General features: G+C 25.8%; 3 protein-coding genes across 5 annotated transcripts in view; 2 read left to right on the forward strand and 1 right to left on the reverse strand.

The window, feature by feature from the left end:
• LOC127282743 (uncharacterized) overlaps positions 1-17,158 on the reverse strand; it is a 33,647-nt gene that overhangs the window by 12,178 nt on the left and 4,311 nt on the right. The gene's annotated exons all lie outside the window — the stretch shown is intronic.
• Positions 83-5,887, forward strand: LOC127282739 (facilitated trehalose transporter Tret1). Its single transcript, XM_051307204.1, has 5 exons — positions 83-508; positions 3,426-3,646; positions 3,745-4,158; positions 4,217-4,797; positions 4,928-5,887. The coding sequence occupies exons 1-5, from the start codon at positions 474-476 to the stop codon at positions 5,249-5,251; spliced, it is 1,575 nt and encodes a 524-aa protein (XP_051163161.1). The 5' UTR covers positions 83-473; the 3' UTR covers positions 5,252-5,887.
• Positions 6,769-16,133, forward strand: LOC127282744 (ras-related protein Rab-3). 3 transcript variants are annotated; one of them, XM_051307216.1, is made up of 4 exons: positions 6,769-6,991; positions 11,918-12,139; positions 12,492-12,782; positions 12,860-16,133. In XM_051307216.1, exons 2-4 carry the CDS (start codon positions 11,918-11,920, stop codon positions 13,013-13,015), a joined length of 669 nt encoding a protein of 222 aa, XP_051163173.1. In that variant the 5' UTR covers positions 6,769-6,991; the 3' UTR covers positions 13,016-16,133. The 3 variants fall into 3 exon arrangements, with proteins under 3 accessions (XP_051163173.1, XP_051163174.1, XP_051163172.1); XM_051307217.1 differs by lacking the exon at positions 6,769-6,991 and adding an exon at positions 7,006-7,153; XM_051307215.1 differs by lacking the exon at positions 6,769-6,991 and adding an exon at positions 10,341-10,471.

The following is a 17,158-nucleotide window of genomic DNA, read 5'->3' on the forward strand; positions in this document are numbered from 1 at the left end:
TATAGAAGATGAAAAATAAAGTGGGGTACATTTAAGAGAGTGGGAGGGGAACAGAAAGTAAAACTTGGAGTTACTTTCAAATAGAGGATGCGACTCCTTCATTCCACTAACAGTTCTCGGGGCAAATTTATAAAACGTGAAAAAAATTTTTTTTTTTCTCTAACTATAAGTAAATTTTGAACGAATGTATTCTAGAAATAAATTAATTTTCTCAAAAGAATATTTTTAATTAATATTTGAAAATTCGCGCGCGAAATGAAATTCAAATGAATTAAAATCTTAGTTTTAACTTTTACTAATTTTGTGATATTTAATTATCAGTAAGTTAATAAATGTCGATTAATAAATCGACCGATTTAATTAGTTAAAAAAAAATATTTGGTGCGTACAAATTGACGAAAATAAGTGTTTTTGTGTTTTTTTTTAAAGAATTTTTAGGATTAAATACAATTTTTTTTTCTTTTTTTGTAAAGATGACTCAACTGGAGAATTTTGACAATTTTAACAGGTGCGATTTTTAAAGTCCTTTTGATTATATGAATGAATGAATGAATGAAAATAGAAGGGTAATTTTTTTCTAAATATAAAAAAAAATTAGGACATAATTGTTTAAAATTACAAATAAAAAATCTTTTATTATCGAGAGTAGCTAAATAATAATATTTAAATAGAACTTGCTATAAACTATAGTTTAAACGTCTTTGAAAATGTGCTCGTTTGCATTATTTTTTAAATTGTTCATTCATAGATAATTAGCAAGCGATTAGTTAGACAAATGATTGCAATTTTCATTTTTTTTTTCATTGCATTTTAATTCTTTGTGTTTTATTTATTTTCCGTCTTATTCCTGAATAGGAATGAAAAGATAAAATTTTTTCAACTTCAGTAGAACAAATTTTATAAAAGAAGAATTTTATCTTTTTATTTTAAATAAACGATTTAAAAAGGAAACGTTGGTGAAGTTCACGTTTATAATCAACGATTGAAAAAAATACTTTTCGTTCAGAAAATAATAATGCCTATAAATTTGTCTATTAAAAATTATTTGATCAAAAAACGTTGCAAATATTTTTTTTCAGACAAAAAAAAAATTATAATAATTTAAAGATATTTTCTCTTTTACATCGTTGATCATAAAAATTTTAACTTCACCGATGTAAAAGGAAAAAATGTTTTAAAAATACAAGCTCATATTTTTTCACTGTACAAAATATCTGTCACAACAGTCTTGTAAAATAAACTTAAATCAACAAAACATTTTTTTCTTAAATAAACTATTAAATCTCGCAAATTTTTTTCTTAAAATATTTCATGTTCAAATATTAATAAAAATTTTTTGTCAGTATTTGAACTACAGGGATTGAAAAAATACAAATGAATTTTTTTGTAATATTTTTCGATAAACGAAAAAAGAAGTGGAAATTTGCGATTCTCATTATTAGAATGTTTAAATTTAAAATGCAAAATTAATTTTTAAATTCAAGTTTAATTTTCAATTTACGTAATGACTTGTAAATTACTATGCGTTATTCTTATATATTATTTCGTTGAACGATTGTAAAAGAAGCTTATGCGAATTCAGATAAGCACAATTTGATCATTTATACATTCTCCTCATCCTTTTATCAATATTGATAATAATCCGTTGACAAATTCATTATCAATGTTCTCCGAGTAACAAATTTCGTAGCAAGGTCATGGAAAAATTTCAGAAATCAATCGATTAATTTTTGTTAATGAACCTATTAATTTATTAAAAAAAAATCGATTCAGGATACTATTATGAAAATAAATTCTAAATCCTTCTATTTTAGATACATAAAAAATTATAAAAACATCCTCAGGCAAAAAGTAATATTTTAAGAGATTAATAAATTTGCATATATTTAAAAAAAATTTTGAACTTATTCATATATTAAACATTTATTATTTTACGGAAGTATAAATAGATATTTACAAAAAAATAAAAACAAAATAAAATTTGAAAATAAAAAAAAAAAAAATTGACAGGTGTGCAGAGATTTATTTTGCACTTTACATTAATGATTATGGCCCACTTTATATATACGTAATCGCGGCTATTGCCTTTATAATGGAAGAGTAGATATTGTCCTCATTGCAGAACATGTGAGTAATCGCAACATAACCCGTAAAAAGTGAATGTACTTTGTAAATCCTTCAACCTTGACAAGATCAATTTCTTTTATTTTGACTTATTATTTTCTAATTTTCTTAAATCCAGATAAAAAAAATAATATTTCCATTTTCAATAATTCATTCTTTATACAAATTACCGCATTCAGATTGATTATGACATACTATTAACCGGTTTTGTAGCACTCTTACTTTCACTGCTATTTATTATTTACATAGGTAAATTTTATCAAAAATAATTTAAATTTTTTTAAATTAAATTTAATTTATTTGTTTATTGTAATTAGAATATCCGGATATTTTTTTTATTTGCAAAAAGATTTATTGTGATGTAATAAAATGTCAGTTCCCTATAATAGTAAATTCAAACATAGGTATTTGATGGTTTTTGCAAGGTTTTAAGTTCTGTTTTTATTTTTAATAATCATATCCTTGATCAAAAAATAATGCAAATGAGACAGGAAGAGAAAAGCGCAAAACCTTGAACTACATTTTATAATCTTTGACTGTTTTGAAAGTTAATTCCATGGATTTTTTTTGCTTCTTTTCATTTTAATTTAAAGAAATTAATTCAGGAATTAATGGTTAATTTCATTATTATAATAACAATTTAATTTGTTAATAATTTATTTTGTTTTTTTTAAGGAGTGTAAGAGTTCTTCAAGGACTTTTGACACTATTAAAATGTACAGGTAGAACTGTATCTTGACTCAGCACAGTTTTCTCAATTTACTAGAGGAGCAGATAATAATTAATATTTTTTTTTATTCCAAGGAGAAAAAAATTATTTTAATAATATCCTGTCTATATTTACTATTATATTTGCAACACTGTTTTGACACTTTAAAAAATTCTCATATTGTAAAAAAAAATAGTAATTTATTTATGTTATCGCATTTTAAAAATGTCACTGATAACTGTAGTGCAGCAATTAGTTGCTATTAGTTTGTTATGAATGTAACATATAAACAAATATTCGTTAGAATGTCTTCTCTTTGCAATAGATTATGCAAAGATGGAGACATTTACTCCGTTACATAAAATGCAAATAATTATAAAATCTCTAGCTATATAAGAAAATATTCAGGAAATAGTTAACGGAAAATGAGGCAAATCACCTTGCTCTTTATAATTCAATGGCACTAATGAATTGAAATAAAAAATTCTATCAATTTGTGTTTATGTGTTTAGGAACTGTAAAATTACATCTTGTAAATTCTCTATTTAATTATAAAAACTAACATTAAAAATAAATATTTATGAAATTTCAGTAATGGCGAAAAAGTATATCCTGCGGAGGCGAATGGCCATGTCCTTGAACCACCTGTTCACAAATTCAGACAGGCTTTGCCACAATTTCTCGCAGTGGGTGCAAAAAACCTATTACTTCTCACTTTTGGTACGTCATTGGGATTTTCGACTATTTTAATTCCAGTACTAAGAAATAATGAAGATATTATCGAAGTCACCAAGGAGGAATTAACATGGATAAGTTTGTATCAATAATTAAATATTTTTATTTATTGAAATAAAAAAGAATTAAATTAATTTATAGAAGATTGGAATTTAATAATGAATTTTCTTTTTCAGGTAGTCTTAATTTATTTTTGGTACCAATTGGTTGTCTTGTGAGTGGTCCAATATCACAAACTTTTGGAAGAAAAAGAACAATGATGATGGCAACAATTCCATTTATTTTAGCGTGGATCTTGTTCTATTATGCAAATAATTCAACAATGTTATTTGTTTCATTGGCAATTACCGGCTTGACTGGTGGTCTTTTAGAAGCGCCAGTTATGACATACGTGGCTGAAATAACACAACCAAAATACAGAGGCATGCTCTCAGCAACTTCAACAATGTCTGTGATTCTTGGCGTATTCATTCAAATGCTCACTGGTAGTTTCGTCAGTTGGAGAACAACAGCCCTTATTAACATTCTTTATCCTGTATTGTGTTTCTGTGCTCTCTGTTTTGTTCCAGAAAGTCCTTACTGGTTGGCAAGTAAGTAAATGATTAAAAACTGATCAATTCAGAAGAATAAAATTAAAATTTCCAACAGATAAAGGACGAATGGCTGATGCAGAAAGTTCCCTGTGCTGGTTGAGGGGTTGGACGAAACCAGTTTTCGTAAAAGAAGAATTCCAACAAATTAGTGAATTGGTGAAATCGGTGAAAGCAAATATAAACATAAATTCTAAATTAAAAGGCCTGCAGCATTATCATAATAAAAATTTTTATGTACCATTTATTTTGGTAGCAATAACATTTTTCGTTTCAACATTTAATGGATCCAGTACACTTCAAACGTATTCAGTGGAAATTTTTGAAGGTTTACATGCTCCAATAGACAAATACACTGCAACTGCGTTTCTTGGCTTAACAGAATTCATTGCCTGTGTTGTTTGCTCATTTGTTATTCACTTTACTGGCAAAAGGAAATTAACGTTCTTCTCAGTAGGTGGAACATTCTTTTGTTTTTTGTTTGCCGCCATATATGGATACTTGATTAAAAATAATCAAATAGATACATCTGATTACACATGGCTTCCAACGACCTTAATGATCGGTTCAGCATTTTTCTCACACGTGGGTATTAGACTTATACCTTGGGTTTTATCGGGCGAAGTCTTTTCATCGCAGGTACGCAAGTGTTTATTAATTAAATATAAATTAAATATTTATATGTGTTTTATCGAAAAAAAAATAGCAGATGTCTTGTTATATAGAATTAATTTATGCAAATCATACATTAATAATGTTTTTCTAATAGGTTCGAGGTACTGCCACTGGCATTGCTGGATCATTGTTCTACATTTTTGGTTTCATTGCAAATAAAATATACGATTACATGGTGGACACTTTGACTCTACCTGGGACCTTTTTATGTAATGCCTGTGTCAATTTTGGCGGTGTCATTGTTTTATATTTTATTTTACCAGAAACGGAAGGAAGAACACTTAAAGAAATTGAAGAACACTATTCTGGAATTCAAAAATTGAAACACAGGCCAAAGAAGGAAAAATTGGCATCTAAAGAAAAATGGGCTGCTACCAATCCTACACCAATAAATGACGATATTGAGAGTAAAATTTGAAGAATCTTCTAGTTCTAAGAAAGGAATGGAGAAAAACTGCCTTATTAATAAGATGATTTAATCATAAGTCTGACATTCATAATTAGTAATGTTTAAAAAAAAAATCTAAAGCATGAAAAATTTAGAGAAAGTTTCAGATAATATATTATAAAAGAGATGTGCAGAATGAGTGTGTAAATTGTACATATATTGAGTGAGATTTACATATATTTAACACTTGAAATCTTGGATAAATTGAATTTTTATAAATAGAATAATATTTTTTATAAATAATTCTTATTCTGACGTCGGTTTCTTTACTTGAAACCTAACTGATAATAATGCTTCATATTACAATAAATAATTATTATGATTCTCATTAATTTTCAAAAATCGAAATTTTTACAGATATATAATACTTTGAGAGAGGATGAAATAAGTCTTATCTACATTTCTTGTTACTTTAAGACCTCGCGAAAAAAAATAATAAAAAAAAGATAAATTGTATAGATTTAATCAAATAACGGATGTTATCGAATTATTGCATATTTTTGCCATGATTATTGATGTTAACGATCAATTATATTGTACATACTATACTAAATTAGGAAATGATAAGAAAAATTGTATTTATGCTATTCTAACATTTTTTGTAAGTAGTTTAAAATATTTTTTAAAAAAATTGTTACTATTTTAAAAAATATGTTGTTTATTGTAGTAGGTATTGCAATGTTTTATGTATCATAAATTTTTAATTTAAGTCAAAAATATAGTATTGCCAATACACGTAAGAATAAAAATTTGCATAATTTAAAAAAAGAAAAATTAATCATGAAAATAAATGGGAAGTCTGCCGAATAAATCAGTAAATATTGAATAAATGTTTTTGTACCTAATAAAATATGTGCAATTATTTCTATATTAATATAAAGAAATTAATATCAAACGCAAAATCATTTTTTACTATCAAATATAAAATTTTCATCAACAGTACAGCAATCCTAATATTTTTTTTGGAACAGATCGTATTTTTCTTTTATAAGTTGGTCACACTGTTATATAGACATGCGCTTTATTGTTTCAAATTTAACGGAAAATAAAATATTTTTAAACATTTGTAGAGAAATTTCAAGATTTTTTAAATAATAAAAAAAGAATCCTAATTTTTTATTAACTAAGGCTTTGATTAAATATGTAACATACATTTTGTTAAACTTAAAAACGAAACTATTAATTCTACTAATTAACTATTTAGCATAAAAATTTTCTATATTAATTTTTTTCAAAAACGAAATTTTTGGTGAAAAGGAGAATGTTAAATTCCCAAAAGGAAAAGATTGAACTAAAATAAGGATATTTGGGTTTTTAGAGTCAACTGAATGGACATAAACTGAGAATGCATTGCATTCGGGGATCAACAAGTAGTAAAGCTGTTTGTAAAATGAGCTTTCTTGGCATATATTGATGTGAGTTGGGTTGCGGACGCGCAGGCGCTGGGGGCCAGGATTGGCACGGGCGGGGGTCTTCGAAATGGTCGATATTTTAGCTATAGCGGGGGACTACAGTGGCGCGAGGCTTTTTCCGAGGCCAGTTCAGTCTCCTTATTGTCGTGACTAAAAAAACCCCGCCAACCCCCCTTTGATTTTTATTAACAAATTAAAAACGATTTCCTTAACTGCATTATTATTATTAAGGTGATAGACAGACAAGTGTCAGACGTGCAGCTGGTTCGGTGTCGTCCGTGGAATTTCTTCGCTAGAGGTACGAATTGTATATATCAAAAAAAAAAAAAAAAAAAAAAAAACTAAAGTGACAAAAGAGAGAAAATTCGTGAAATGTGTTGTATTCGAGAAAATGGGAAACTGAAGGGCTAAAACTCCCCCATTTTGTCAGTGAGAAACAAGAGCGCAATTCTTAACTGAGGTAGAGCCAAGTGAATCGATAAACCTTTTTTTTCACTTACAAAAAATCGATATTAATAGTGTTAATTTAATTTTTAGTAAATATTTTCTTATTTTGTCGTTTTAATTCCCCCCCTCCTCTCTATATAAACTATATATTATGTCTACTATCCCTATAATATTCCCCCACTATTTTTATGTGAAATAATTTACAAATCAACCACGTCGTGGATGTTCTAAAACTATCGTTGTCGTGACCGAATTTCCACGGTCGCCTATATTGACCTCCTTGGAGGGCTAACAGCGCGAACACAGGCGATAAGTCCACTTCCTTCCGATATGATGGTTTTCAATATGCTTTCATTTTACTGCATTAATTTAAAAAAATACTTTATAAAAATGATTTTTTTAATCACATTTCTCTTTACTATAGTTCTATTTTTTAATTAAGAGAAAAAAATAGAAATGTCTACTCGACAGTAACCTTCATTCTTCAACCTCTATAAATGGGGCACATTTTCCATCAATATTAAAATAAAAATCAATGCAAATTTTAAGGATTTATTAAAAACAGAAATTAATGAGAGGTGAGATCGATTTTGGGGAATATGCATATTTACATAGCTGAAGAGTGCTTCATATTGACAATATATGATTCAGTGACTCAGAAATTGAACTGGAAATTGCGAAACGAGAGAAAATTAAGTTACTAATTGTATCAAGTTAGATTATAAATTCTCCTTTTAGAATTTTCAATTTTAAATCATTATTTTTGAATCTATATACGTGAATTTCAATAATAATTAATAACAATTAATAATAATAATACTAATAATAATTAATAATAATAATAAATAAATATAGTAAATAAAATAAATAATATAATAATAAATATGTAAATTGTTGCTTAATAAAATTAATATTCTTCTACTGAATAATTAAAAAACTAATTAAAATGTAAATTTCAATTTACTAGTTTTTTTCTTATTTATTTTAGTAACTTTACTATAAAAGTAATCACAATTAAAATTAGTTTCGTTTCTTATTAGTTTTTTTTTTCAATACATAATAAAGATAATTTATTTAAACATCCAGTAATGTTTTTATAATTAAATACCCCTATGTTCGTTAACATACGATTTATATATTAAAGTTACGTTGACCTATCCCTCTTACTAAAGTTATTATTTTCAATTATTAATGAAAAATTCTATAAATATAAAACAAACATTTAAAACTTGAAAATAGTTTGTTTACTAAAAAAAACTTATAATTAAATTTTTATAGAGAAAAAAATATATATCCAAGACAAAATTATCCAATAAATTATTTTTTCTGCAATATGTATATAAAAGTTTTTAATTAAGAAAAATAATATTTTAAAATATAGAACTGAATACAATAAAATAATTAGATAAAAATAATAATCATATAAAATAGATAATGATAGTTTTGTATTGTAAAATGTAAGTTTGCACTATTTATAGAAAAATGCTTTTGTTTTATTGGAAAGTTTATTTTTCCCATAATAGTAAAAAAAGGAAAACATTAATCTTTCAGAGAATCCAATACCCTTAAAATTTTTTATTTTTATTTCTTTTCTGTTTTTTTATACTCAGAAGTTAATCAATAAAGAACTCTCTTCAATATAAAAAAAGCTCAAGTACATGTTTCCTACTCAGTGTTAGTATTCATATTCGTGCCATCTATTATATGCATTTTACCTCAGCATCACCTTTTTTTAAAAAATATTTTATTGTTTTTAAATAGTATTTAGAAAAAGTTTTGCATATCTTATTATAATATATTATAAATTATTATTCACTATTAATTACAAATTTTCTTCATTTTTATTTATAAAATCAATTAATTATCACAAATTAGTCCTGATAATATATATTTTATTCTAATTAATTTTCAAATGTAGGCCAAATCATAATGAATTGATTTATTAATATCAGATTTTTTAAATTATGTAATTATTATAAATAGTAAGTTAAAAACTGCATTTATAATATTTATATTTATTTATAAAATTATTTATTTTTTACATATAAATTATTTAAAAAAAAGAGAAAAAGCAAAATATCAATGTCCCAATTTTTAGACTTTCCCTTTCGTTTGATTTTATAGATTGTAACTTCCCCTCTTTTATTTTTCTGGAAAAACTGAAAATAGGAGTTTCTATATTTTTTTCAAAACAATTTATATAACTTTTCTTTTATTTTAACATTATTTCCTTCAATATATTTTTATTTTTTTAATATTAATTTTACTATTATTATTACTATTATTATTATTATAGCAGTTTTATTATTTTAACATTAAATTATTATAAATTTTTTTCAATATATTTTTGTTTTAATTTGTTAATGTATATTTTGGTATATTAAAAAATATTTTATTGTGTGATATAATTTATAAACATAAAAAGAAATTCCCAACTATTTTTTTTTAGTAAAGGTACCTTTAAAAAAAAAAAAGGAGGACAGAGAAGTTGCTTTTGAAAAATCGTCAATTGAATATGCATTAGATTGTAACTATATATTGACTATAAAAATAAAAAGTGTGCACGTACATAATATACATGCCAAATAAAACTATAATTAAATGAACGAAAAAGTTTACTAGCCATATATATAAGAAATAAATAAAATTCTTTCATTTAGAAACTTCTTTTTCACTCTCATTCGAGTTGTAATCCAAGCAATATTCACGCACAGTTTTGTAGCCAGATCGATAATCTCAGTACGTCACTGTGTTCGGAAAACTAGCAACGTTAATATTAGTGAAGGGTAACGGAAATTGTTTCAGATAAAAAAGAAAATATTTCATCAATAGAGAAAACAAAATCATCTGTATATTGAACGATATTAAAAATGCTTTTCATGCGAATTTTTTACAATAAAAATTATTTGACAATTCTCTATTTCAAAAATTTCTAATATTTATTTAATTTAATAGTTTTTTGTTGCACTATAATAAAAAATTAAATTCATCCAAATAAATAATAATAAATAAATAAATGAATTTCAAATGCATATTTAAAATTGTTAAAATATCGTATCTCATTAGTTTTTTTTCCGAATAGATTTAAATTATTTTGATTATATATATTTTTTTTTGTTTGTACATTGCTGATATTTCCACCTACTTAGATAAGAGAGTTCTTGCATTTCTCATAGTCACGTTTATTTAAACGAGAATGCATATGGCTCTATTCTTTGACGATTCTTACAAAACTATACGTGTCCAGGCATTTGCATTTGTACACTGACTTTTATATAAAAAGACATAAAAAAAGGACTGCAGATGAATGCATACATTTTGTCATTTACACGTGAGAATTATTATTTTTTCATTCTACATTGAATTATACTTTTCTATAAAAACGTTTTTAATCACTTTCTAATTTATTATTTTACGCAAAATATATTAATAAAAAGCATTATTTTTATAAATATTTGAGTAAAATATTTTCTCGATAATTAAATGAAAATAAATATTTTAGTTTGGAAATAAAATTTTTTTCACAAAAGAGAATATTAAATCTGACCTAGAGTCAAAAATGCTCGAATTAAACGTTTCTCTTCAATGTCCTACTTTTCTTTTTTTCTTTTCAAATGCTTTAGGAAAATTACAACCTCTTTCACTGTTTGGAGTTTTCTCTTTTTCTCTCTCTTTTCTTTTTTTTTTTGATAATTTTCTTATAAAAAAAAAATCTTTTTGTAAATAGAGGCACTATTAAATATTGTTACGCCTTTGTCGACAAGTTAACGCGTTTGCTTTATCAGCGCCAAAATGTTCAAGGATTCTATATTACTACCGAAGAAACGAGCTTGGCTGCATATTATCGCCACGTCGAATAATAACGCTTTTCCTAGCATTGACCATGGCATATAATATGCTGCGGTAGACGATCACAAGACTCAGACGGTTCGAGCACTCTTCAGTAATTTATTAATTAAAGCACTCTACTGTCAATTCAATTATTATTGATTTTCAAAATTTTTAAACTATAAATAATAAAGTGAAAGAGATTTATTATGTCAAAACAGACGGGCGATGTAGGAGTGAAAGACTCAGTTTTTGAATTACGTTCGCGAATGTCACGTCTAATGTCCATAGTGGAAATTACATCACCAAATTATTCTTCGGTATATTCTGAAAATTCGTATGGACTAGGGTTAAACACGCACCTTTACGATAAAATCTGACCCATATTCACAAAATTGATTAACTGATTTTTCAACAGCAAAAACTTCTGTATTATCGTTTTTCTATTGGGAGAAAATATATAAGTTTCAAAGTTGGAAAAAAAAAGTTTTTAATTTTTAACATTTGTTTTAACTTCCTTTTTTTAAAAACATTTTTATGTAAAAAGCATTCTTCAATGCTATTAAAATTGCATATAAGTGGAAAATCGATAATTATTAAATTGAAAAAAATTTATAATTTAATGAAAGATTTTAGAGTTGCCCGTTAAACCGATTATATTTTCATCTTTTATTGAACAACTTTTCCTCTGACGTCACAATTCTAAATGCAGCTTCTTTCTATTTACAGTGAATATATAAATAAACAAATATTATTGATTATATTGCAATAAATATTTTTGCATCTGAATTTTATCCACGAATTGTTTCCTAAATGTATTTCTAATTTTTTTTTTTAATTTTTGTAATAAAACTCTTGACTAACATTTTTTAAAACTTTTACAATTTTTTTTTTTTAAATTAGAATCAAAAGGGGTAAAATGAATTTCTAATGTTAATTAAATTTGCAGATGGCGGGGCAAGATCCAAAATGGCAGAAGGACGCGTCGGACCAAAATTTCGATTATATGTTCAAATTACTGATAATTGGTAATTCATCAGTTGGTAAAACGTCATTTCTCTTCCGTTATGCCGACGATTCGTTTACTTCGGCCTTCGTTTCCACGGTTGGAATCGACTTCAAAGTAAAAACAGTCTTCAGGAATGACAAAAGGGTTAAGCTACAAATCTGGGTCAGTATAAATTACGTAGCCATTAAAAATGACATAAAAGAAAAATCCGCTCAAGATTCACTTCTCATATTTATACTTCGATCGAACAAGAGTCAATTACGGATATTGTTTCCTACTTTTAATGCAACTTTCAACAAAATGCTATAATAATTCCATAACTTATCTCCTCTCTTTTATTGTTGACCGCTTGTCGACTGTATTAACATTGAAATGAGAGCTTTAGAAACTTTTTTCACAATAAAACAATTTTTCTTTCAATTTTTCAGATAAAAAATATGTGCCTGAATTGAAATTTTTTATAATACAAATAATTATTTGATAATAGTAATTCGAAAATTGAATTAATTTTTAGGATACCGCGGGACAGGAGAGATATAGAACCATAACGACGGCCTATTATAGAGGCGCGATGGGCTTTATTTTAATGTATGATATAACTAATGAAGATTCGTTCAACTCAGTACAAGACTGGTTAACGCAAATAAAAACCTACTCGTGGGGCAATGCCCAAGTTATATTAGTAGGCAACAAGTGCGATATGGAGGACGAGAGAGTTATCAGTTTCGAGAGAGGTAAACAACTTGCAGAACAATTGGGAGTGCAATTTTTCGAAACGTCCGCTAAGGAAAATGTTAATGTTAAGGTTTGTATTAATAATAAATTATTATTTGTCCCTCTCTGGACATTAAAAATCTATAATGAAAATAAAATTATTTTCAGGCGGTATTTGAGCAATTGGTGGATATAATATGTGACAAGATGAGTGAATCACTTGACAATGATCCAACACTGATGGCAAGTGGTGCAGGTCCTGCAAAGGGTCAACGACTCACGGATCAACCAGTTAACCCCAAGGACACTAATTGCAACTGCTAAAGTACTTTGGCACGCTTGGCGTGCTAATGAGATGCTGGGTCCTAGCTAGTTCACCTCTTCGTCGTTCCTTCGTTCTTCATCATAATTAATTTTTTTTCGTGCTGATGCGACGACTTTAGAGACGGTTGCCCGAGCTTGACCGTCAATTTTGACAAAATTGCCAACGAATACATATTTAAAAAAAAGAAAACCCCTTAAGTTCGCGGGCGAACATCAGACTTATTGTGGTCGTCGCGATGCGCCTCTCTTCTAATCTAATCCGAAATATTTTTTTTTTATTTGCAACGCGACACGACGTTGACATGCACAATTATACTATACCCATTAAGTCGGTAACCACTTGAATTATATATATATATATATATAAAGCTCGGGCATCCGAAAACGACGATGTCGAAATGATGTTAAATTATGTGCCGGCTGAAGTAATAAGGAGGACGACCGAAAATGCTCTTTTCGTCTCCGTACATTTCAAAAAAAAAGAAGAAGAGTAAGTGTGATGTCAAGTCTTCTTTATTCACCCGCCCCCTTAGATATTGTACTCCACGCGCTCTTGATTGAAATCCAAAATGTATTTTTCTTATCATGAGCGTATACCTGTTCCATATTAATAGAAAACTCATAGACTAATGGAATTTTTCATTTATTTAAATAAAAAAAAGTGATTCTGCACTAGAGCAGTTTCATATTTTTTCACTTCCCTAATTCGATATAATTCAAATATTTCAAAGCGTACGAGAAATATTTGATATTCTTTTAAAAACTCATTGTCAAAATGTACAATTAGAATTTTCAAAACGACTTATTTAGAAGAAAAAATTTTTAATTAAAAAATGTGTGTTTAAAAAAAATTTAGTTGAAAAAAAGAAGAGAGAGAAAGTGTAATTATTAAAATATATATTAAATGAAAAATCATTTAGAAAAATATCTCAAGCACTGCTAAATAGACGAGTGAAAATTGCTCGTCGTGTTTTGGAGCTGTATATGCCAAAAAAAAAATGATAATATATAAAAGCGAATATCATCGTAAAAAAAAAATATCACGTGATATTTATAGTAGACAAATTTTCAAACTGAATCTAAAATTTATTTCCTGTTGAACATTAATGTTTCAGATAGGAAAAAAAATGAGCGAAATGAAAGGAAAATAGTTTCGCGTAATTACTGTCGACGGTTGTTAAAATACACATTAAAAAAAAAACTTGAATATACCAAAAGCCGAAATTTGTTTTTATCAAAAATTTCTGATAATTTAAATTATTTAATCCGTTCTTAAAATATAATTTAATTAGTGTTAATATTTAATTAATTTTATAATTTAAAAAAAGAAACATTTTTAATGACAATCATTTCTGAAAGTCATGCAGTACTTTATATAATGAATTCCATTATTTTAATAAGTAATTGTGTTCTTTTTAATTATCATACATAAAAATAAATAAATCTATTTTCAATTAAAACTTCAAATAAATCAATAAGATAAGTTGTTCAAGTTCATCAATAGAATTTAACAGTTAAAAAATTAATCATTGGAAAAATTTTAAGAAACGTAGATTATAGATGTGTTGAGTAACATTGTGAATAAAATTTTATTTTATACACGATGTATTGCATAGTGGGAAAAAAATGTTTATTATTTCTAAGAGTTCAATATTACATATGCACTCGGTAAAATTTCAATCTTAGTGAATTTAAAAAAAATCCTCTATTAGTAAATTTAATTATATACTTGTTTTCTCTTATAATGAATTTGGTAAAATGTCAGAATAAAATAAAAATTGATAAAAAGAAAGAAGAAAGTAATATTTATTAAATATTTTACGTTTTGTTTCGATACTTATTATTTTATTGGAATAAATATTGTATATTGTTTATAATCAATGATGCAAAATATTAGAAGATTCTTGATGTAACTGTACGTGTATGCTTAAAAATTATGCAAAAAAAAAAAGTTATACATAACATCAGAAGCGTAAAGAAAAATATATTCATGAGAGTATTATCATTATATTTATCATGTTCATATAGAAAAATTGTGATTTGTTCGCTTCTTGTGTTGTTCATATCAAAGAAATTAATGTGCGTCAATTACGTCGACGAACAATGGCACTCGTGTCCACGTTAGTACTTCAGCAATGTCACACGACGTTACCTACTATATAGGCGAGCTGCCCTCTGTACATAAATAAATATATATTATTGACTCTGTAATGAAGTGTATGTAAGAGTTACTTATCCGTGTGAATTATAAAAAAGGGACCTATTCTTATTCGCGGAATAGTAACCAAAAAAAAAGTCACAAATAGTCCGCGCCACCGTGTTGCTGCACGAAACTTGTTGAAAAAGTCTAATAAAAAAAACAAGTGTTTCGAATTTAATGCTTCAAATTCATTAACGCATTGGTAATGTATTTCAGAATAATGCCAAAAAAATTGTCCACATCAAAGTGTATTTCGTTAAATCCGTATTTTATTAATTAATCCATGAGTTGCCATATTGGAAATTTGTTAATTATCTCAAAAATTCTTGAGTAATTTAAACTTTGATGTTAAATTTTTAATTAATATTTTAATTAGTCAAGTTTACGTTTTTTTTTGTCAGTTCCATAATATTTAATTGTTGATTACTGACTTGTGTAAGATTGTAAAAATTAAGTGTTTAACTTGAGGTGAGTATACTTGAATTTCACTTTGATTTTTAAACAAAGAAAATGGTGTATAATTTTAAAGTTCAGGTTAAAGAAAGAAAAATACAATTTTACGAATCCAATGTCCACTGAAAATTGAATTTGAACAGTAATTTCAAGTATAAAGAGAACGGATTAATATATAAACACTATAATCGGTGGACGGGCACTTGTATGTATGTATTGTAACGTATGTATAACAATTATGCCTAATATTATTAATGATTATATTAATAATAAATTTAAAGCATGTTGTGAAAAAAAACGTATAATTGACAAAAAAAAAAAGTTATATGTTATACCTGTACTTCGACAAGGGAAAAGATTATTAAAGGAGACAGGATCAGAAAACACGAAAAATATATTCATACAAACAAAACGTACATTGCAAGATCGTGTAAACGCGGTATAAATAAAGCTATAATTTACAAATTCCTTCTCAATTATTTTTTTACAAATTATACCCAATTTAATTATTATTTGAATTATATTTTATTATTATTTGAATAATTATTAATTACTATTAATTAAATGTTATTTGTTTCAAATACAGAAATTATTGGTTCAAGTAAATATTTATTTGATAATAGTCAAGTAAAAGTAATAACTATTTTTATATTATTTTTTTATATTGTGAAGTCAATGGTTAACAAAACTTTTCGAGAATAAAATAGAAAACAAATTTTTTTTAAATTGTTTGTTGGACAAACGAATGTAATAAATAAAATGTTTCGAAAATTTTAATCTAAAAAAACAATTGCATTCAAATGAAAACAATAGATTATTTGTGGGTTATTAAAGCTTGCTTTAATTAAGCATGAAAATTCAATGTGGATTTATAGTGAAGAGAATAAAACATTTCAGAGATTATTTATTATTCATGAATAAATATGCGGAATCAAAGAATTGATGTTAAATTTTTTTTTTTTTTGAAGTATCAATAGTTTTTTCAAATTAATTTTTTTAATAATTAAATAATAATTTAATAACTTTACAATAATAATTTAATAACTTTACAATAATAATTTAAATTAAAAATTATTTTAAATCAGTTAACTAAAATTATTTCTTTCAAATAAAAATTTTTTAATTTTAATTTTCAATTAAATTTTTTATTTATTTAAATAAGTTAAATTGACTTTAATTATTCGTATAAAAGAAGAACTCTTTTTTAGAACAGTATAAAATGTCATTAAAACTGCAAAATACTTAAATTTTATTTTTAAATAAAGCGTAATGCTATAAGTAGAATTAATAAAATCAGTGTCATAGAATTTTATAATAAAAAGCCAAGAAATAGCCTATTTTATGTTTAACTATAAAAAAGTATATATATTTCTTGAGTTTAATATTTACTATATTAAATAATTATTATAAATGGAGGTAGTCATTTTGTGTGTGGTTACACTATATAACGAATTTATAAATTTCTGCATGTTTAATACAAAATTAAATTG

This window comes from Leptopilina boulardi, unplaced genomic scaffold (assembly GCF_019393585.1).
Source record: "Leptopilina boulardi isolate dan_hultmark-lab unplaced genomic scaffold, ZJU_Lbou_2.1 LbouV2_302, whole genome shotgun sequence".
Taxonomy (NCBI): domain Eukaryota; kingdom Metazoa; phylum Arthropoda; class Insecta; order Hymenoptera; family Figitidae; genus Leptopilina; species Leptopilina boulardi.

Coding starts and splice junctions, on each gene's coding strand:
- LOC127282744 (XM_051307215.1), top strand. CDS start 10,448: ATGCATACATTTTGTCATTTACAC. Junction 10,472..11,917: donor ATACATTTTGTCATTTACAC/GTGAGAATTATT, acceptor TTAAATTTGCAG/ATGGCGGGGCAAGATCCAAA. Junction 12,783..12,859: donor AGGAAAATGTTAATGTTAAG/GTTTGTATTAAT, acceptor AATTATTTTCAG/GCGGTATTTGAGCAATTGGT.
- LOC127282739 (XM_051307204.1), top strand. CDS start 474: ATGACTCAACTGGAGAATTTTGACAATTTTAACAG. Junction 509..3,425: donor AATTTTGACAATTTTAACAG/GTGCGATTTTTA, acceptor ATGAAATTTCAG/TAATGGCGAAAAAGTATATC. Junction 4,159..4,216: donor AAGTCCTTACTGGTTGGCAA/GTAAGTAAATGA, acceptor AATTTCCAACAG/ATAAAGGACGAATGGCTGAT.